The sequence below is a fragment of the Ornithorhynchus anatinus genome, chromosome 10 (assembly GCF_004115215.2).
Source record: "Ornithorhynchus anatinus isolate Pmale09 chromosome 10, mOrnAna1.pri.v4, whole genome shotgun sequence".
Taxonomy (NCBI): domain Eukaryota; kingdom Metazoa; phylum Chordata; class Mammalia; order Monotremata; family Ornithorhynchidae; genus Ornithorhynchus; species Ornithorhynchus anatinus.
The window spans coordinates 4,795,222-4,817,054 of record NC_041737.1 but is presented as its reverse complement, the minus strand read 5'-3'; the positions used below and the strand labels follow the sequence as shown (position 1 = coordinate 4,817,054).

Below are 21,833 nucleotides of genomic sequence, written 5' to 3'. Positions count from 1 at the left end.
AACCACCCTAAGTTCCAGGGCTGAAAAGACCTCAGGTTTCTTCTGATTGAGAACTTTCTTTCCAATAAACTACAACTAGAAGCAACATAAACTAGGGTGAAAAAAGAAGTGGAAGTAATCACTCTTTAGCAAATACCAGTCAATCCAATAATCACTTAATACTTATTAGCTCCTATTGTGTGCTGAGCACTGTACTGAGGGTTTGAGAGAGAACAATGAAATTAGTGGGCTGATCTCTGCCCCAAGGAAACTTACAATCCATTAGCGGTGACAGAATCTGAAATAAACAAATTCAAGGAAGAGTCAACCAATCAATGGTGTTATTGAGTGCTTACTGTGTTCAGAGCACTGTACTAAGTGTTAGGGAGAGTTTAGTATAAAAGATTTGGTAGACATGATCCTTGCCCATAAAGAACTTACAGTCTAATAATAATAATAATAATAAAGGTATCAGTTAAGCACTTACTGTGTGCCAGGCACTGTTCTAAGTGCTGGGATAGATACAAGGTAATCAGGTTGTCCCACATGGGGCTCACAGTCTTCATCCCCATTTTCCAGATGAGGTAACTGAGGCACAGAGAAGTTAAGTCACTTGCCCAAAGACACACAGCTGATGTAGTGGAGACAGAATTAGAACCCAGACCTCTGACTCCCAAGCCCAGGCTCTTTCCACCATGCCACCCTGAATACTGATTAACAACAATAACAACAATAACAGTGCTAATGCAATTAATTTTTGTAAAGGAGTTATTCATTCATTCAAGCAATCATTTACTGTGTGCAGAGCACTGGGCTAAGTGCTTGGAAGGAAGAGAAGCAGCATGACTTATAGAAAGAGCAGGGGCTTGGGAGTCAGAGGTCGTGAGTTCTAATCCCAGCTCCTCCACTTGTCTGCTGTGTGACTTTGGCTAAGTCAATTTACTTCTCTATTCTTAGTTACCTCATCTGCAAAATGGGAATTAAGACCGTGAGTCCCATGTGGGACAGGAACTGTGTTCAACCTGATTAACTTGTACCTACCCCAGTGCTTAATACAGTGCCTGGAATGTAGTAAGCACTTAAAAAATACCATTAAAAAAAGTGGCACCCAGAATGCCACTAATGACAGAACATATCCACTGTCAAGCTTGCAATGTCACCTGAGATGCCTTGTCCAGTTTAGGGTGGTCATTAGTGGCCACTAGGAATGTTACAGGAACAGCTATGGATCTATCAAAAAGGAAAACCAGGTGTTCTGGGATTCTGCTTTTCCCTTCTTCCCAGAGATCTCAATCATCCCACCTTCCTACCCCAATGCACTAATGCCGCGGTTGATTTTCCACACAGGTAAAGAAGGGGATATCTTTATATTACACATTTTCATTCCATTTGTTACATATCACCAGAAGAGGCAGGATTCTCTAAATTGAGTTAACATTATTGATTTGGGCATCAATGCCAAGAAATAGCACAGCCCATTACAGCGCCTCAGATAGACTTCAAATTTCCTGGGCTGATGCCAGCTTGTCTGCTGTAGGTCATATTGTTCTTTTCTTTGCTCTGTTCCCTCTGAAGAACTGCAGTGTTTTCTTAAAGAGCTCTAAACCCTCAAAGACACCGTAAGGGGTTAGAAAACCAGGAGTGCTATGGCTCCCACAGCTTCATCCGTAATAAAATGTCCAGCTATAATATGCCCCGTCACCTTCCACCCCAAGATTTTTAGGCATCTGACTTTTATGTGTCATTCCTTCTCTACTGTGAAGTATTTCCATTACCTCAGAAACATTCCCCTGCACCTCTATATCTGTTCGGGAAATCTGCCAGGCAGTGTGGCTCAGTGGAAAAAGGAACACATGAGTGGGAAGCAAGAGATCCAAGTTCTAATCTCACTCTGCCACTGGCCTGCCGTGTGACATTGGGGAATGATAATAATAGTGATAATAATGATAACAAGTGGCAGAACCTGGATTAGAACCCAGGTCTTAATCGACCTTCATATCTGACATTCCACCATCCTCCTCACCTTCAAAACCCTGTTAAAATCAAATGTCCTCCAAGAGTTCTTCCTTGACAAAGCTCTCATTTCTTGTGTTCATTCTCCCCCCGTGTAGCATTTGCTCGCAACTCTTTACCCTTTAAACACCCACTACCCACCCCAGCCCCACACCACTTAACAACATAATCTTTTACCCTACTATTTCTCCTATCAGTAATTTATTTTAGTGTCTGCCTCCACCATTTTACTGGCTAATGTCTGGAGATAGTAAGGTTCTTGTGGGCAGGGATGGGGCAGATCTGAAGGTCGATTAAGACATGGGTTCTAATCCAGCTCTGCCACTTGTTTATTGTGTGACTTTGGGCAAGTGACATAACCACTTTGTGCCTCAGGTACCACATCTGTAAAATTGGGACTAAGACCACAAACTCTATGTGTGACAGGAACTGTGACCAACCTGATGAGCTTGATTAGCCCAGGGTCTGGCACATAGTTAATGCTTAACTTCCATAACAAAAAATCCAGGGCAGATTGGATAGTGTGTTCTTTCCATCACGTCTCCAAGGATGGACATGCCCCAACCTTTCTAGGATTTTATTCCACATCAAGAGGCAGTGTGGCCTAATGGAAAAAGTAGAGATTGGAATTCAGAAGACCTAGGCTTAAATCCTGAATCCATCACTGGCCTGCTGTGTAACTTTGAACAAGTCTTTTCACTTCACTGGGCCTTAGTATCCTATTAAAAAAAGAAGGATTCCATACTTCTTCTCTTATAAAGTGATCCTTGAGTGGGATAAGGACTGTGTTGTATCTGATTATCCTTCTCTTCCCCAGGCTTTAGCATAAAGTAAATACTTTATGAATACAGTTATTATTAAAGATGCCCCACAAATCTCCCTTAGGTTTACTCTACTTACCTCCTTTTCATAAGCTAATTTTCTCTCTTTTAGTTCTCATTGGAACTAGCAAATAATCAGGTAGCATCCTTCCACGGAACACCCATCATATACTTGCTGACACCTGTGATTTGTGGATCTCTTGGCGTTATCATTCCTCAGAAACTACTCAGTTCTCTAGAAAATGTCATTTACTCAACGGCACTCCGCTGACCCAAAAGACTTAATCTGGCTCCCAAAGGTTTGGGTAATTTACGCTCCTCTCATGAATGAAATAGCTCTGCTAAGACCTACACAGCTTTTCTTCATCTCTCAGCCTCTCATTCAGCCTGTGGCAATTAAGGCCTAGGAGCAACATCAGAAGGGTTGGGTGAAGAGTGTGTACAGCTTGGTTCCGAACGCTACATCCCTGTAAGGACAGTACTTGAATTCTTAATGGACCTCTCCAAATGTGACACTCAACCCCCAGTTCAGTTCCAATTGTCAGTCTCAGTTTCTCAAGATCAAATGCCTTATTTGGTGGTAAATGTCTTAAGCAGCTGCTACTCTCTTAACCTGTACGTTTAAGATCATTTCAACCATGGCTCTGAAATTATAGAACTTTTGAAAAATTCATTTTTAGAGCATTGATTTTTAGACCTTTTGGTCTGAAGTGCACATCTGAGCTTTGGAATGGTATTTCATATGAAGTCGATGGTCTAGTAAAAGGTTACGGAGAAGTACTGTGTTTTGTGGCCAACAAACTGAAGATTCAATGACGTGCTTTTTGTTCGCAAAACAACTGAGCTAGTCTCTCATGGGATAGGTCTTTATTGTCTGCAGGACTGTATATTCCTTTGTCTCACGGTATTTTGAGGTTATCTTGGGTGGAATGGCTGCCATCAAACAACAGTTCAACTTGCTGCAGCCGTATAAGCAATAAACAGAATTTAGAGACTCCCATGATTTCCCAGAACTTTAGTTTTTTGACAGCTAGCAGTAGATCTTTGTATTGTAAAATGAATTCTGAGGATTTGGGGAAAGAAAGAATAGGAAGGAAGTTCACTGAAAAGTAAGTGATGTGGACAGATTTAGCATTTGGCTCTAGACTCAGAATAAGAATTTTCTCAGTCGATTTATTAACCTAGAGGCCAAACGGTGACTGTTCATTCCCGACTTGCGAACACTGTTTGTACCAAAACGAAGAGTCGTTCAAGAGAAAGATAAGCATTAGAGACCTGGAAACACACCAGTTGGCAAATGTGGCTTCTTCCTCCAAAAAATTGAATAGCCAACAGAGTGGACCTGAATGTTTAATCCCACTGGTCTACAAGCTTATTTTTTCCCCTCTCTTTCACCACTCAGTGAGCTCCCTCCAACCACCATCTCCCCTCTTCCAACCTCCATACCATACGCTGCCAGATCATTCCTTGTTCAAGGCTGACCCTAGCAAAATGGGAAAACTGCAGGAAGGAGAAGAACTCAATCCTCCTTAGGAAGTGCAGGGGAAATGAAGGTGAGTCATGGGAAAAAGGAGTCATGAGTCTAAATGGGGAAATAGCTAAGGTGAATGTCAGCCCCTGGGGCTAGTGAATGTGTTTTCCTTATAATTTCCGAGCCCTGATTATAATTATTTCCTTCCATCTGTCAGAACAACTATGTTCCCTTCTGAGCGAGATAATTAGAGGGAAAAAACAAGGTGGAGAGGTTTCATTAAAAGGGAAACTGTTTCGCTGAAGTGTTGGGAAACTCGCCTAACATCATTTGTCCTTGGTATCATTTTAAAAGGAAAATATTTGATTCCTTATTAAGAAGAGGCAGCAAAAGCAGTCTGTTTTATTCTAAAAGCACAAACCAATCAGTTGTGTATTTTGAGATTCTTTTACACATCACCATTATGTCTTCTCCCTAATAGATGCCTACATTACCGTTGTTTTCGATGAATAGTCCCAGCTTTACAAAACGACTTATTAGTGCGTGTTTGCATTTAAAATCAGCGGCTGGATATATTTTGCATCTTAATGCACATAGAGGACAGCCATTCTAAATTCTTGGCAGAAATTTATGGACTTGATAAACAGTCTGAGCCTGGCATTAATAAATGATACATGACACAGTTTCCTTGCCTCAACCCTCCAGTCCATCCATCACTTCCATTCCAAAATCTCTTATGAAATAAAGTCAAAGCTTTATCTCGTCTAAAAATCAGCCGTCTTTAACAGACTTTTCCATTAACAAAGGTATTCAGGGAAATGAACCAAAATAGTGAAATCTACAAATGATTCCTTTCGGAGCGCCACTATAATAAAAGACCAAATCTAGACCGTATGTTCACTTATGGCTATTGCTGCCAATAGACGAGTGTGGCTCATTGCCATCGGGTGAGGAGCGGCTGTGTTGGAGCGGATGCTTCTTAAAGATGGTGAAACAGTCAGGCCCGAGGGAACACGGTGCCAGGGCCTGAAGCTACCAAACTGTCAGCCACTCTATATGCACACAAAAATTCGAAAGGGCCTTTTTGGTCCCCCACAAACCACAAATGAATTTCTCCATCACAAGTGTCTTCTTTGCATATTCAATAGTATTTATTGAGCGCTTACTATGTGCACAGCACTGTACTAAGTGCTTGGACTATACAATTCGGCAACAGAGAGAGACAATCCCTGTCCAGTGACGGGCTCACAGTCTGATCGGGGGAGACAGATGGACAAAAAAAAGACAACATAATCACGATAAATAGAATCAAGGGGATGGACACCTCATTAGCAAAATAAATAGGGTAATAAAATATATAAAAATGAGCACAGTGCTGAAGAAGGGGAAGGGAGAGGGGGAGGAGCAGAGGGAAACGGGGCTTAGCTGAGGGGAGGTAAGGGGGGGAAGGGGAAGGAGCAGAGGGCAGAGGGTATATGCAGGTGCATCACATATTTCTCAGTATATCTATACAGATATCTACATCAAATATTTCTTGATATATCTGTATAGAGAGATGATATAGATATCTGTATAGATAAGTCTATCCAGATAGAAATGAAAGTTATATGGTATAGATATATGAATGTGTTGATATAGATATGGAGAGAGATACATAGATATATCTACGGATATAAACATATAAACGAATATATTGATTGATATAGAAATAAGCATATATAGCTCTTTCAAAATGAAAATTGAGAGAGAGAGAAGGGAAGAGAAGGGAAGAGAAGAAGAGTAGAGAAGAGGAGGAGAGGAGAGGAGAGAATCCTCTGTTTGAGAAACAGTAGTGAAAAGATTCCAGCTCTGGAAGTCAGGAGACTTTACTCTGACCTCAAGCTCTTGTCTGCTGCTGTGTGAAGATGGGCAAGTGACAAGTCACTTAACTGACTCAGTGACTCAGTTTCCTCATCAGTAAAAAGGGTGTCAAATATCTGTTCCTCCTCCTGCTTAGCCTGTGCGTCCCATATGAGACAGAGAGTGAATATGACCCAATTAACTTGTATCGTCTACTCCAGCATATGGAACAATCCTTGACACACAGTAAATGTTTAATAAATACCTCTATTGTTATTACTGTTATTAACATCATAATTATTAATATTATTGTATTATATCAATGTATTATATTGTATTATATCATAGTGTTAATAATCATTCTTTTTCAAAGTACACTTACCCCATTTCCAGTATTCAAAAATATAATGTTTCAGTTTTAACTATAGTAGGAGAAGTGGAAAAAGAGCTGTCAGGTTAAAAAAAAAAAGTCCTCCAGTTTTTGCATTTCACATTTGGAAAATATTCTGCTTTGTGTCATGCAGGTGATTAAAGCTGTGGAAGAAGGCTATCGTCTGCCAAGCCCCATGGACTGCCCCGCTGCTCTCTACCAGCTAATGCTGGATTGCTGGCAGAAGGACCGAAACAGCAGGCCCAAGTTTGAGGAAATAGTCAGCATGTTGGACAAGCTCATCCGTAATCCGAGCAGCTTGAAGACACTGGTTAATGCCTCGAGCAGGTAGGGAAAAAAATGGGTCGGAGAAAGGTTTGGAACCCAGTTAATTCAGACAAGATTAAAGGCTCTGGGAATGATGGGGACTGGCGAGGAAGGTAGAGAAAGAGGGCTGCCGCCTGGGGGAGGAATTAAGAATAATAATATTAATACTAACATTATTATTATTAATGATAATATAGTAATAAGGATGGTCTCTCTCAAGTGCTTATTATGTGTCAAGCATTGTTCTCAGCACTGGGGCAGATACAAGCTGATCAGGTTGGACACAGTCTCTTGTCCCACATGGAACTCACAGTTTTCATCCTCTTCTGACAGATGAGGTAACTGAGGCACAGAGAAGTGAAGTGACTCACTCTAGGTCACGCAGCAGACAAGTGGTGGAGTCAGGATTAGGACCTGGGTTAGGACTAGGCCATGCTGCTTCCTTATGTTCCTGAGAGATTCAGCTTTCCTCTTTCTCCTCTTTCTCCTCTTTCTCTATTATTCCTTTCTGTGAATTTAAGAACTTGGCTTCCACCCCAGATTTTCTCCCCCACTCACTTAAAATCACATCAACCAACCAATTAATCAATCCTATTTATTGACTGCTTACTGTGTTCGGAGTACTGTGTGAGGGCTTGGGAGAGTAGAATACAGAAGGGTTGCTAGACATGTTCCCTACCCACAAAGCATTTACAGTCTAAAGGATAGACTGACAAATTAAATTATGGATATGACCTCCTCCAGGGAGCCTTCCCTGACTAATCTCTCAACCCCTGCATCCTATTTTTCCATTCTACTATATCAACTACAGTTGAGGACCCTCTAAGCATTTATTCACCCCACTCTCTACCTTTGGGACATCTAGGAAAAGAACAAACAAAAATCTTAACTTGGCTACTTCTGCTGTTTATAATTTATTGTAGCATCTGTCTCCTCTACTAGTTTGTAAACTCCTCGAGGGCAGGATTCATGTCTACATTTTCTCTTATCTTCACCCAAGTGCTTAGTACATATTAGTCTAACAACGACGGTGCCTTCAGTGGAGTTTCAAACAACCTTCCAACATTCAAGATTAACTTTTTTTTTTCTTGCCACAAATAGTTGCATAATTCATTCTTTCAGGGTGCTTGATCTGTGAATGTCTTGATCGCTAATCTGCGTACTTCAAACTTAATTTGGTCCCAGATAGTGGTCTCATATCTCAGTACGTGTCTTGTTCGAATTGGTTGACATAAGCAATTTAATCACTTTCAAAGTGGGCCAGGGTCTCCCAGAAACTTGGCATGTAGTCAAATTCCTACAGTTTATACAAACGTCACCCAAACTTTGTATTTTTCGATTTACTTTCTGTCCCCTTATAGGAAGATAAAGATAACCATCTAGGCAAAATCCTTAGTACCCAGGAAAGTAAGCACTGTACGGATCTACCTTGGTCTAATGGAAACCATTCTTTTCTCTTAAGATATCACCTTAGTTTCTGACAGACATTATAAATATTGACAGATTTTCTTGGCTACTCCTAGGAATTGTACTCAACTAGGTCTCAAATCTACACTGGCTGGTAAACGAGTCAGTGTGCCATAGTACAACAGTAGAAAGCCTTGGTAAATGATGGCTCTGGTAGAGGAAAATGATAAAAGTGAATAGTTTCCCATGCTTCTCTTGAGCTTGTAAATCCACTTCAGCCTTTTTTTCTGTTCTCTGAAAAATGTTTGTTTATTTTTTTTCTTCTTACGAACAGGGATTGTCTCTATCTGTTGCCAATTTGTACATTCCAAGTGCTTAGTCCAGTGCTCTGCTCATAGTAAGCACTCAATAAATACTATTGAATGAATGAATGAATGAATGAATCTGTTAAGGGATGATTTTTTTCTTTTCAGGAATGCACAGTTCACCTTTTAAACATAAATTGACTCCCTTTTAAGAAGCAGCGTGGCCTTGTGGAAAGAGCAGGGCCCTGAGAATAGAGGATCGGGGTTCTAATCCCAGCTCCACCACTCCCCTGCTGTGTGACCTTGGACAAATCACTTCACTTCTCTGTGACTCAGTTTCCTCAAATGTAAAAGGAGGGTTCAATATCTGTTCTCCCTCCTACCTAGACTGCAAGCCCCATGTGGGGCTGGGTCTCTGTCTGACCTGATGAGCCTGTATCTACTTCATTTCTTAGTACAGTGCTAGGCATATTGGGAGCGCTTAACAAATATTATTAGGATTATTATCGATATCATCATTATTTATTCTATTTGCTACCTTTCCTACAGGAGATTCATTTACATATGAAGAGAGCAACAGTTGAATCGGCAGTCTAGTTTCATGAGTCTAGAAATGTGAACCAATTGAAAGAAAAGGTGACATTAGCCCTAGGACATAACATTTGTTTATCAGGGGACGTATCATTTTAAATCTAGAGCGGGAATAAATCTTCAGCGACTTCTTTGCTTCATTAACTTCTGAAGCAGCAATTGGAAAATGAATCTTATTAACAATTAGTCCTAATTCCATTCCAAGAAAATCTGCATAAAATGTTTGTCAGAGAGGTGGAATCTGAAACACTTTTTGCTCTTTTTCTGGGTAGTTCTGCTCACAAGTCAGACACTACCTCAGCAGAAAAACAAACAAAAAAACCCAAATGTCCACTTCATTTCTTATGATCACTGAGCACCGAAATATAAACCCCGTCTTAACACTCCTCCTGTGATTGCAACTGCATCCATTCCAAAACAGATTTAAATTTTGAGAATCGAAATAGTTCCTGCAGTGTGACTTTTTAAAAATGATCTTGGCCATAGTGGCATCAACAGCATTTCAATGAAGATGGATAAATCCTCTGAGGATAGTATTCGGTTTTGTTTAACCTTTTCCTCCTTGCTTCCCATCCACACCACATTCTCACCCTGTGTCTATATTCGCGAAAATATCACCATGGAGTTATAGAGAATGGAAAAGGTTATAGGCCCAGTCTATTCCTATCCCCAGCTGTGCCGTGAAACCTACAAAAAAGACCAGGAACGCAGCTGACCCATTGCTCATGAGTATAAATTTGGACAGGAGAGGAGCCGTTATTTCCCAGAAGCCATGTGGCCTAGTGGATAGAACATGCGGCTGGAAGTCAGAAAGACCTGGGTTCTAATTCTGGCTCCACCGCTTGTCTTCTGTGTGACCTTGGGCAAGTCAATCAACTTCTCCTGCCTTGGATTCGTCACCTGTAAAATGAGGATTAAGACAGCGAGTCCCAAGTGGGACCTGGACTGTCCCCCATCTGATTAGCTTGTATCTATCCCAGCACTTAGTACAGTACCTGGCACATAGTATGCTCTTAAATGCTATAAGTAAAAAATTACTCTTCGTCTTTGGAAGCAGATAAATAGTAAGCAGCAGCAGATTGCTAAAACAAAACCCGGAATGTTTGTGTTAGAGGGTAGTTCTATCTCTCCAGTAAATGGTGCCATCTACATAATAGCAGATTATTCGTTCACTTATATTTATTGAGCTCTTACTGTGTGCAGAGCACTGTACTAAGTGCTTGGAAAGTACGATCCGGCAACAAATAGAGACAATCCCTACCCAACAACGGGCTCACAGTCTAGATTATTCCTGTGGAATTCTGGTATCAAACACCAACACTCCCTACCTACCCTTCCTCACACACTCAGAATCAGAAATCGGTGTTATTTATTTATCTATTTTTTTAAAGAGTGGAGACTTGCGAAAAGATCATGATAATGAAGGGTAGAATTGAAAACAGCCCAAGGCATTTCTCAAAGCAAATGCACCACACAGTGCAGCAAAGACAATTTTTGTGAGCTTAATGTTCACGACCCTTCATTCATTTGTTCATTTCACCCAGACCTGTTCCCATGGAAGAAATGATTCCTCACCTAAGATCCTTCTTTGAGCCCCCACAAAGGACACGCGTTGATATTTATCAATTGCTTCACCTTCCTGTCCAGCCCTGCAAAGTTTAATTACGGATCTTACACATACGATCCTGTTTAACATGCGAAAGGTCAACATGGGGATTTTGGTCTTTATATTTGAATATCTCCCTTTCATCTGTTGTAGAGTGTCCAATTTATTAGTAGAACATGGACCCCTTGGAACCGGAGCCTACAGATCAGTAGGTGAATGGCTGGAAGCAATCAAAATGGGACGATATACCGAGATTTTCATGGAAAATGGATACAGTTCAATGGACGCTGTGGCTCAGGTGACCTTGGAGTGAGTAATTTTTCTGATCATTTTCACCTAATTTGCAGGGAGGAGCAAATTTTTGGAAAACCAGTGTGGAAGTGGGCGGGGAGGTGGGAGGGGAAGGAGGGAGGAGCCTAAATTACCTTTGGTCATGCTCAGCAGCTTCCAAAGAAGCCTCATCTTTTTGTTTTTTTTAAGTCTGTACTGTTGTTAACAAATGCATGGTAGAGTTTGAATCTAGCATCAATGTTACTTATTGCCAGAACCAAGGAATACTCGAAACAACAATACTTTGGCATCCTATCGCTGCTTTGTGTTGTGAAAAAGAGATGTGTTTTTCTTGACACGGTTTTTATACGAGTACGTATGATCAATGTAATATGAATGTAAATACAAACTGTAAGCACAATTGGTATGGCTCACCCTATGAAACTGTCAAAAACGGAAGGAACCAATCATACCCCTCGTGATTTCCACTCTATGTGATAGATACCCAAGTAACAACAGACTTAATTTTTTTAGAAAGCCATCTAGGGGACTTTTTCATGTTTGATTGGTAGGTTGTACCCTTTGTACTCTAGCAGTGCAAGAATAGCACTTTGATTAGCTATTCAGGACAAGCTCTGTGGACCTAATTGTACCCTTTTGATGTTTGCACGCCTAAGATCAAATCCTATTACGTGAAAATTGCTGCAATTAATTGGTAAAATTCCTGGGGTGGTTTGTTTGTTTGCATTTTATTACCTGTTCTGTATATGTAATCATATTTTCCCCTATCTTTGTCATTTCTGAAAAGTAACCATCATCAAGGTGGGTCTGTCTGGATTATGCTGAAATTGGGCATTCCACATTTCAGGACCTAAAGATAAAGCTTTCATCCACTGTGGATAGTGGGGGTAAATTCCCAGGTTAAAGCCTTTAGAGGGAGAAGGTTAAAGAAAGGTGGTAAAATACTCTCCAACACTACATCCTGCCTTCAAATCCCCTTCTTCCCCACACTTCATTTGCATACCACATTTTCCCTTTCTTCAACCCTCAAAAAAAAAAATACCCACCTTGGTTCATCTTATCAACAATTCATCTTTCCTGCAGGGTGGACTGCTTTGTTGTTCTGTGCTAATCAAACCCACAATCTCCATCTGTCCCATTTTCCTTGCTCACAATTCTCCAGGTCTGAAATCCTAGCCTGGACTACTCAGTAAATCAGTCACCTCATCGCCCAACCATATCCACCCAATCATATCATGGGCCTGTGCCCAGATTCAGGATGCTACAGAACGCATAGAAAATGCTATTTTGCAAGTAGTGAACTGAAAAAAAAATACAATTGATTTCAAAATATTTATACATGATTGGTATTTAATTTTTCAGTGAAATTTGTCATTTTAATTTATTAAATCCATTATTTGTCATTTTATATTAAAATGATACTGTAGGTATTTCTTCTACCCTATGTCAGATTATTGTAAATGTACAATAAAAAGATTTGCATTAAATGATGTCTCCTTTTGTCTTTAAAAACATGCTCTTCTATCACTAACCCCAGTGCCTGTCTGCTCTACCCACCTCCTTTTGGAAGTTTTATAGTTACAACAAATATTAGTGTTGTGCTAACTACCAGATCTGTCCCTTTCATCTACTTGCACGGACTGTGCGCTCCCAGAAACAGAATTCACATTTTTATCTTCATCCTCCCAATTGAACTTTTACTTTTTCTTACTTTCCTTTTGCACATGTGGTCTCATTTTTAGAACAGTACCTATTCTATCTTCTCCCCCTTACCTTACTCTTGGGGTTTTTTTGTTGGCTTGTTTTGGCCATAATCCTTTCCCATTTCTAACATTTTCCCACCATTTTTCTGACCCTTTCCACTCAGTTGGCTTTGGGGTTTACCCGTTTCTTCCCCAATATTTTCTTTTTCTTTTTCATGCACAAGCCTCTTCCTCTTCATTCACTACTTCCCAATCTTCCTGCTCTGAAGTCTCCATCCCTGGCCTATTTTCTTTGTCTCTTTTGATGCTGTGAGTGGGAGAGCAGTGGGCAATTGAACATGTTTGGACAACACTATGATTTCAGAGACGTTGTTAATTTCACATCTTTGGTCTGCTTTACACTTGTGCCAGACTCACTGCCCCTAATAAAACCACCATCTTGTGAGATTCTCGAAATGGCAGTCAGCCGAGAATTAATTCCCATTTTCTGTGGTTTAGTTTCTGTACGTCTCTACTAATTGCCAAGAACATTTTCATCAAAACTGAATACCAAGTAGCTCGTAAAAAAAAAGAAGCACACATTGCATATTAGACATAGGAAAGGAAGAATAAAAAATAAAAATAAGTCACTTATCCTTCATCCAGAATATAATCATTGTGCAGGATGCAGCTGTCGTGACACAAGGAAATATGGAATGAACTAGAGGAACAGATAAGATTTGAAAAGGAAAAGGTGCTGAATTTGTTCAAATGCTTTTTAGCAGAATTAATGCGAGCTAATCATCAAAGTAGAGGGTTATAAATGAACGTGGAGCCAATCTCCAGAAGAGGGTTATGCAATAGGGAGCATTATAACTGGGGACACTGCCAGGGAATGGGATAACAACTATCCAAGGGAAACAGGATGACCTTAACAATGCTGAATTCAGTCTACATCACCAGACCTAAGATTTAAAAGGTGAAGATATATAACCAAATGCTCGGGCCCTAACAGAATTAGCGGTTCTTATCTTGTTGTCCATAGAGGTACTTCCAGTCCAGATTGCTACTACTAGCAATTAAAATAAGATTCAGTGTAAAGTTTTTGGTCAAGAGTTTTGATGTCTTTAAGGTAACCACAGATATTTAGCTTATGACTTGAATTTTTTCCCTAATTGCCTATGCTTTTTTTATTATTATTATGATCAGTACTTGTTAAGCGCTTACTATGTGTCAAACATGGTTCTAAACCTTGGGGTAGATAAGCATTTTTCAGTTTGGACCCAGAACCTGTCCCATGTGAGGCTCACAGTCTAAGTAGGAGGGAGTAGGGTATATTCCCATTTATAGATGAGCTAACTGAGACACAGAGACTTGAAGTGAATTGCCCGAGGTCACACAGCAGACAAGAGGAGGAGCTGGGATTAGAACTCAGGTCCGCTTACTCTCAGGTTTGTGCTCTCTCTGCTAGGCAACACTCCTTTGAATTTATTGTAAAAGACTGAGTGCCAAGGTCTCAATGAATAGTTTAATTCTGCATTCTCTTTAGATTTTTAAAATTGACTTCTACCTGATATTAAAAGCAGTAATTGTAAGTTTACTAATAGCACACACTTTGAACAGTGATGATCACTACAATCCTCAGAGTTTGAGTTTCAGAAAATTTGCATATTTATTCCAGAAATATAAGTTCAGGATGATGACCTGCCTTTTGAAGTTCCAATCAGACTTCTGTAGTCTGCTTTTGATTTTTGAGAGCCAGGACTCCTCAAAATGAGTTGATTTATGCGATAGACAATTTACCACATAGGCAAAGTGAACATCAGTGTTTAAATATCCACTGAGACCATTTAACAAACAGTCTGAATAGATGTGTAAATAATGATAACCAAATGATTTTTTCATTGCCATATCACATTTATTTTCCACCTGTGGTTATATGATAGTATTGCACTTGAATTTACGTTAAAAAAAATGGTCCTTCCCATCAAGGAATTTACAGTTCAGTAAGAGAAAAATGTAAAGTTTGTTCCAAAATTCTGAGGAATAAAGGAGGGACTGAAAGATCTCCAAATATCCAGACAGTCCATTGTTTTGTTTTGTTTGTTTTGTTTCTTTATGGAACCTATCAAGCTCTTGCTATGTACTAAGAGCTAGGGCAGATTCAAGATAACGAAGTTGGACAGAGTCCCTGTCTCATATGGATCTCCCAGTATAAATCAGGAAAATAACTCAATGCCCAGTTTACAGATGTAGTCTGAGGCACAGAGACGTTTAAGCAACTTGCCCAGTGTCACACAGCAGGCAAGTGGTGGAGCTGGGATTAGGATGCCACACTGCCAACACCATCACAAAAGGTGGGCAAAGTGAAAAGGACAAGTGGGAGGAAGACTGGATAATTGATCTCGAAGTAATTGAGGTTGACTTTGACTAATTTAATTCAGATATCGTTCTCCCTGTCATCTCATCTTGATAAATTAAACACTGGAAATAAACGAGTAACAATTCTCCCTGTTTTGGAAACTGCAGTGAAATGGTAAAGAAATGCATGGAACCAGTCCTAAAGAGGGAATTTAAAACTACTACCTAATAATGCAGTAAACCAGAGTTCTTTCTAAACAAACCTTGTCAAATTTGTATTCAAAGATTTGGGCTAAAATATGTATTTTGCTTATAGTAAATGGGCCTGACTAATGCTTAAGATAACTTCTTGCTTCCACCAGGAAGAAATCACAGAATCCCAATGATTAGATAAGAACATTGTACGTAGGCAACTTTCCATGTATTTTTGCTGCTCTGTGTGGTAACGAAGAATCACATGGACAATGATAGATCTGGATCCAAAAGTTTCTAGTAAAGATCCTCACAAATAGAACTTGGAGCAAAAACCAAGTCATTACTAGTGAAGATGTTCTTATTTTGTCAAATGTCCTTCATTTTTTTCCCCTCTAGACTGTGAGCTCTCTGTTGATGGGGAACATCACTACCAACTCTGTTATATTGTGCTCTCCCAAGCTCTTAGCTCAGTAGTCTGCACAGTAAATGCTCCATAAATGTTATTGATTGATTGATCTTGGAACTGTCGCTATACCTGGTAAAATAACAGTTTGGGCAGAAAAAATATAAAATTCATGAAATCAAAAATTATCTCTTTAAGGACCTCAGTAATGGCACAGTTGTGAAGTAAAAACTAATTAAAAGAATAATGTCTTAAGGCACTCACTTCCTGATTAAGAGTATATGGAATATTTTTGAAGAATTTCTCTCTTTGCTCATACATTTTCAGGTCTTCCGTGTTGTACAATGGCTCATGAAAGGATGGATGAGTGAAAGTTTCTGAAAAATGGATTTTATTGCTGATAAAACTTTATAAGGATAGAAAATGCAGTGACTTCTGACCTTAGTTTTAAAAAAATCCAAGTTACAATATTATCCTTACATTTTCTTTCATTATAATGGTAATCGTGTTATTTTCCAAACCTTTATACAATTTGAGAGAGCTGGAAAGGAAAGGTCAGATGCAGAAAAAGGTAGACACCTTTGGAAGCATTAAAACTCACACTTCAATCCTCGCAATGTGTGAATGAATGTTTGTGATTCGGTATCCTCTCTCTGTGTCTGTGACTTCTCTATGTACACCAGGATTGGCCTCAGGCTCAAAGTGGATCACTCAACATAAAAGCCATTCTGGGTCCAAAGGATAAAGACAAAATATTTAAAATAAAAAATGACTACATGTATTTCTCTGAAGGGCAGGCTGCATTTTCACATTAACGGTGAAATCAGATATGTAGCCGACAATCTTATCCAATCTTACAGACTGCTAGTTGTCATGTGATCTGAAGTTATCGGAAGTGCAGATTCTTCAAAATATTGAACCACATTGCAGGACCCACATCAGTAGTTAGAGAACCACAATTATTTAGGATCAACTGTGTGCTACCAGAGGAAAGTAAACCCAAAGGATTTGGGGTAATGTTTATATTTTTCAAGGGTGGAAAATGGATTTTCAGGGATTTTCAGGAGCTGAATACCCAAACTAACCAGACAAGTAAGAGAGAAATTAAGAGAAAGAGAACTTTTAAAATACATCTAGATTAGGGTGGTACAAAAAATTTTCTTGTGAGAGGTCATGCATAAAGAAACAACTATAGAACCTCCAAATGAACTGTTAGAAATTTAAAGTAAGCAATTACTGTGTGCCTACTGTATGCAGGGCACTATGTTAAACACTTGGGAGAGTATAGTTCAACAGAGTTGGTGGAATTAACATTCTAAAATCAACAATACAATTGTTGAGGAAGAAAATCAACAATATGTAAGTAATTAATTTTCCATTCCAATTGTAAATTGACTTTATTTGTCTGCTTTTGATCATCAGCATATTTTATTTCCCATATGGTTGGGGAGAGGAGAAATAGAAGAAAGAATTTCTAAGCCCATTGTGGGCAGGGAAAATGTTTACCAATCCTGGCTGCCATGTTGTACTCTCCCAATTAAAACCATTGAGTTTATTTTCCCAAGCACTTAGTACAGTGCTCTGCACTTAGTAAGCACTCAATGACTACCACTAATTGATGGATCGATTGAAAGCAATTCCAATCTGGTCTGTGATACTCAAGGAGCATCTTCTAAATACTATGAAGGATATTAATGATTGGGAAAGAATGCAGAAGATGAGATACTCATCTACCCCCAGGGAGCTCACAATCTCAAAAAGACATGTATCTACCTGCCTAAGTGTATCTCACATGGGTCATGGAAGCAGTGTGGCCTAGTGGATATTGCATGGGTCTGGGAGTCAGAAACTTGAGTTCTAATCCTGGTTCCTCCACTTATCTTGTTGTATGACCTTGGGCAAGTCGCTTCATTTCTCTGTATCTGAGTTACCTCATCTGTAAAATGGAAATTAAGATGGTGAGCCTCATGGAAGACATGGACCATGTCCAACGTGCTTTAACTTGTATCTATTCCAGTGTTCAGTACAGTGCCTGGCATATAGTGGGTGCTAAACAAATACCATAAAAAAGTCATAGTTCTTCTATGAAAGCCAATGATTTTAATATCAAGTGTTGCTTAGAATTCCTCCGACTTTGTACTTTCTGAGAATGATTGTAGTCATTAAGCGGGGCTGAGTTTGAAATTCAATAGTTTTATGAAAGAGTCCACAGAATCATGCACTCTTAACTCCAGTTCTGTAACTCTTGCTGACTTAGATGGGTGTGCTAAATAACCTCATTCTACTCTAAATAACTCTGTGGTGATTTTGATTAATGAGATTGATTTTGTCAAACAAGTAATCAAGGAGCCATCTTGGTTCAGATTATTTCTAATACTAAACCTAATCTTCTGAATGCTCTCTGATTCCCGAAATGCACTCCATGGTATTTCAAAAAGGAAAAAAAAAAAAGCTTTTTCCTCATTAAAATGGAATCTTCAAAAAACACTCTGGAAATAGTGTTAATCTCGGTTGCAGTTACTGTGATGTCAGATGACTTCGGGCCCTGAAAAGTTGTTTGAAATCGTTATACTTTTGGATCTTCGATTTACCCAATAGGGAAATTCATTATTTGTAGATACATGTACATGTATTTTATCCATGATTTCTTCTGTAAGTGGCAGGGTCTTTGAACTTGTATAGTGTATATATGTATCTGTTTTCATGTGGAAATTTTCTTCTGTGTACAAATTCAATGCACACCCTCTTAAACACCCCCATTGCAATGCTCCAAACCAATATGTTCACAACGGGTCAATGTGTGTCTTGTTATGTATCTGGAATGTTTCAATTTCCATTTTCGTGTGCGAACAGATCTTCCAGATGGGATAGTGGAATCCGCCTTTGTAAATTTGACTCATGGACAATACCCAAAGGATGTCAGCTAAATAAGGTCCTACATATGTGGTTATTATTTTGTCTGTGTGAAAATCAGTTTGAAATATTGAGGTGTACTCCGAATTGAATAAATACATCCCTCCAATGTGTGCTCTCTTCACGCAGGGATTTGAGGCGCCTTGGAGTGACTCTTGTCGGTCACCAGAAGAAGATAATGAACAGTCTTCAAGAAATGAAGGTCCAGATGGTAAATGGGATGCAAACCGTGTAACTCACTTTCAATTTCACTTCCTCAAGTGATCATCCTGCACTTTGTAAAGTAGTCCCAAGATTGAGTTGAACAAAAACAAAAGGATATTCTGTGATTTCTTAAACTAAGGACAGCATCGATCCCAGCCATGTAATTTATAATCTGTGTTTGACTAAAATTTCCTTTTCTTCCTCTTTGTGTCTTCATTTTCATGAAGTTAAATATTTCATGCTTGAAACATGGAAATGGGCATAATGTAGTGGAGGTCAACTATTCTACTTTGCTTTAGCTGAAAACAAAAGCCTTCCCACAACACTTGCCCGTACATGGAACATCCATACAACCTTTCTATCCTGAATTAAGGCAGCATATGTTCATTCTTTCAAGAACTTACTTAAAAAGGAAATGTTTGAAGCCATCTGTGGGCTATCTGAAGCTGCAGTTTACTGAAGTTTACTCCATCTCAAATGTCTACAGAAGTGTATCGAAGAGCAATAGCATTAGATTATTTCTTGATAGGATATCTCATTTTGTAAATTTAAAATGCTGTTACACAGCCCAAAGTATTAGAGAGTAGTGTATAAACATGTTGCTTGGTCAATGACAGATCCAATACAGGGTGTATATTTATTTTTCTGTGTTATAAAATTGCTTTTAGTTTGCTCTTCTGGAGATTAATACATATTGACTCTGTATATAATGTACAGTTTGCTACATACCCAGGTACCCATTTGGAGTTTTCTGTGGGGTGGTGTTTTGTTGGTTTTTGTGTGTGTCTGCACGCGCACGTTATCACTCTGTACTTTTCTATTTAGATTTTAAAATATAGAAAAAATAGTGTGGGGAGTTTAAAGTAGACTTGTGAGAGGAAAGAGCAGGCGGTCCATAAAGGAAGTGAGTTCCTCTCTTTTTGGCCTAGTGCTGAAAGGATATCAGAGCTCCCTATCCGCTCACAGAAACGAAGATGGAATTAAATCCCCTTTGACTTTTTTTAAAACACTTTGTAATATCTGTAACAATGCAGTTCTGCCAGCCATTAATCTTACTCCACTGTCAGAAATTTTGCCATTCTAAAGTCCTGAAAATATCTTGTCAGGCCAAGTTGACACCAAAGGGCACATTTCAGCGAGATGGAGAGGGATTTAGCAGTGCAAGTTTCCATTAGCGTTGTTAGAAGCACGTGCCCGACACCAGGCATTTACCCCTAAGTGTTAATCCTTTTTAAGCATTTCCATCCATGGTTTTGCCACAGGAGCTTTGATATTAAAGCCGCACGGTGATGATAACTGCCTTTTAGTTTGAGGCGGAAGTTTACTTTAACCCAATTTACATTTGCCGATAGCTGCTTGGGTGGTGTGCGATTTCATCTCTGAGAATGCTACCTAGCATTGGAGATGATTGAGAACAGAGGGTTTTGGCACCTGGTTACCTGAAAATTATTTCCTTTTTGGACCTTCTCATTACCAGTCTCTGTTTGAGAAGTAGGAGTCTCACCAGATCTTGCCTATAAACTACATCTGAGAGCGGCATAATCCAACACTATTCGTGTTTGGAAAGAAGAAAACAGTAGAATCGTGTTCAGAGCAAATTTGCCTAAAAGGTCAGACCAATTAATATTCTGATCTTCCAATCTTCCAAAACATGGCAGGGTTGACATTGATGAGAGGAATCTATACCTGTGAGCTGACGTGCAGCCAATTCTAGATTTCTCTGCAGTGGCAGGAGGAACAGACCAAAAAAAAAAAAAATCAATGATTCCACAGGGAATGCAAACATCTCCTCTTAGCTCATACACTCAACCTCCTTCCCAATCTAAATCTTGTTCCAGGGTGCTGAACAAATATCTATATGATCTTGAGTCCCATTCTGCTCTCTGCCAGCCAAAAGTTGGGGATTAAAGGGATGTAAAGAAGTGAATTAGGAGTTTACACAAGCAGGTAGGCACCTGAAGGTGAGCTTTGCCCAGGGATCTTTTCCCTTTCAAATATTCACTGTATAGACAAGTCATTATCGCTAATATTTCACTTTGCATATTTCAGTGAACTGAAGCAGAGATTTTTTTTTTTGGATGTATTGTGGAATTATGCTGTACCTGGTTGAATTGTTTAAAAATGAATCTGATTGATAAAAGTAGCAGTTGACAACTGACTATTCATTTTTCCGGACAGATGGAGTTTGCGTAGGACTCTACAGTCACATTTCTTGATGTAATGGTAAAAGGTGCTTAGCTGTCTTCCCAGGGAGGCAGTTACCCCATTCCCTTTCAGCGGAGTGTCCTCTAGTAAGTGGAAAGACCCCTATCCTATAAAGATTTTCACCGATCCCAGATCCACTGGCCTGTTTTTCGACTTGCTCCTCACATTTGCAACAACTGGTGAATAATAATGATGGTGCTTGTTAAGCACTTACTATGTGTCAAGCACTGTTCTAAGCACTGGGGGAGATACCAGGTTATCAGGTTGTTCCAGGTGGGGCTCACAGCCTTCATCCCCATTTTACAGATGAGGTAACAGGCACAGAGAAGTTAAGTGACGTGCCCAAAGTCACACAGCTGATAAGCGGCGGAGCTGGGATTAGACCCCACAACCTCTGACTCCCAAGCCCGGGCTCCTTCCACTAATCCATGCTGCTTCTCCTGGGATCTTAAGATCAATGGGACGAAGCACTTACCATGAAAACTAGTGCCCATCTCATAATTTGGTGCTCTTTTCCATCCTCTAACATGAGTCTATGGATGTCTCTTCTGCTGATGACTCCCACGATGCTCGCTTGAAACTGAACCTAGGGATGGGAAAATCACAGAGAAGGTGACTTGAAAAACGATCCACTTAAAAACATAGGTCTCTTTGAAAGGAATGTTGGCATTGTGTCAGCCTTGTATCTCTTCCACAAATGTCATCACGACCTGAATGGGGAAAAGGAGGATGGTTTTATTTATTTTCTTCCCCAATCAAACCTAAGCATAAAATCTGGAGCAAATGCTCTCCTGATACATTTGTTCACCACTGGACATGTCACCAATTGGAGAGGTGCCAAACTCATATA

The 21,833-nt window shown here is 39.6% G+C and overlaps 1 protein-coding gene across 9 annotated transcripts in view; it reads left to right on the top strand.

The window, feature by feature from the left end:
- EPHA5 (EPH receptor A5) overlaps positions 1 to 20,921 on the top strand; it is a 329,023-nt gene extending 308,102 nt beyond the window's left edge. For 5 of the 9 annotated variants that reach the window (XM_029073598.2, XM_029073602.2, XM_029073601.2 and 2 more), the window contains 4 exons: positions 6,648 to 6,841; positions 10,883 to 11,038; positions 18,515 to 18,593; positions 18,704 to 20,921. In XM_029073598.2, the coding sequence (XP_028929431.1) occupies positions 6,648 to 6,841; positions 10,883 to 11,038; positions 18,515 to 18,593; positions 18,704 to 18,838 (564 nt within the window). In that variant the 3' untranslated portion in view covers positions 18,839 to 20,921. Of the gene's footprint in view, positions 1 to 6,647; positions 6,842 to 10,882; positions 12,508 to 18,514; positions 18,594 to 18,703 lie in introns of those variants that run through there. The other 4 variants (XM_029073600.2, XM_029073603.2, XM_029073605.2 and 1 more) reach the window with 2 other exon arrangements.
- Positions 20,922 to 21,833: the final 912 nt, after the last annotated feature.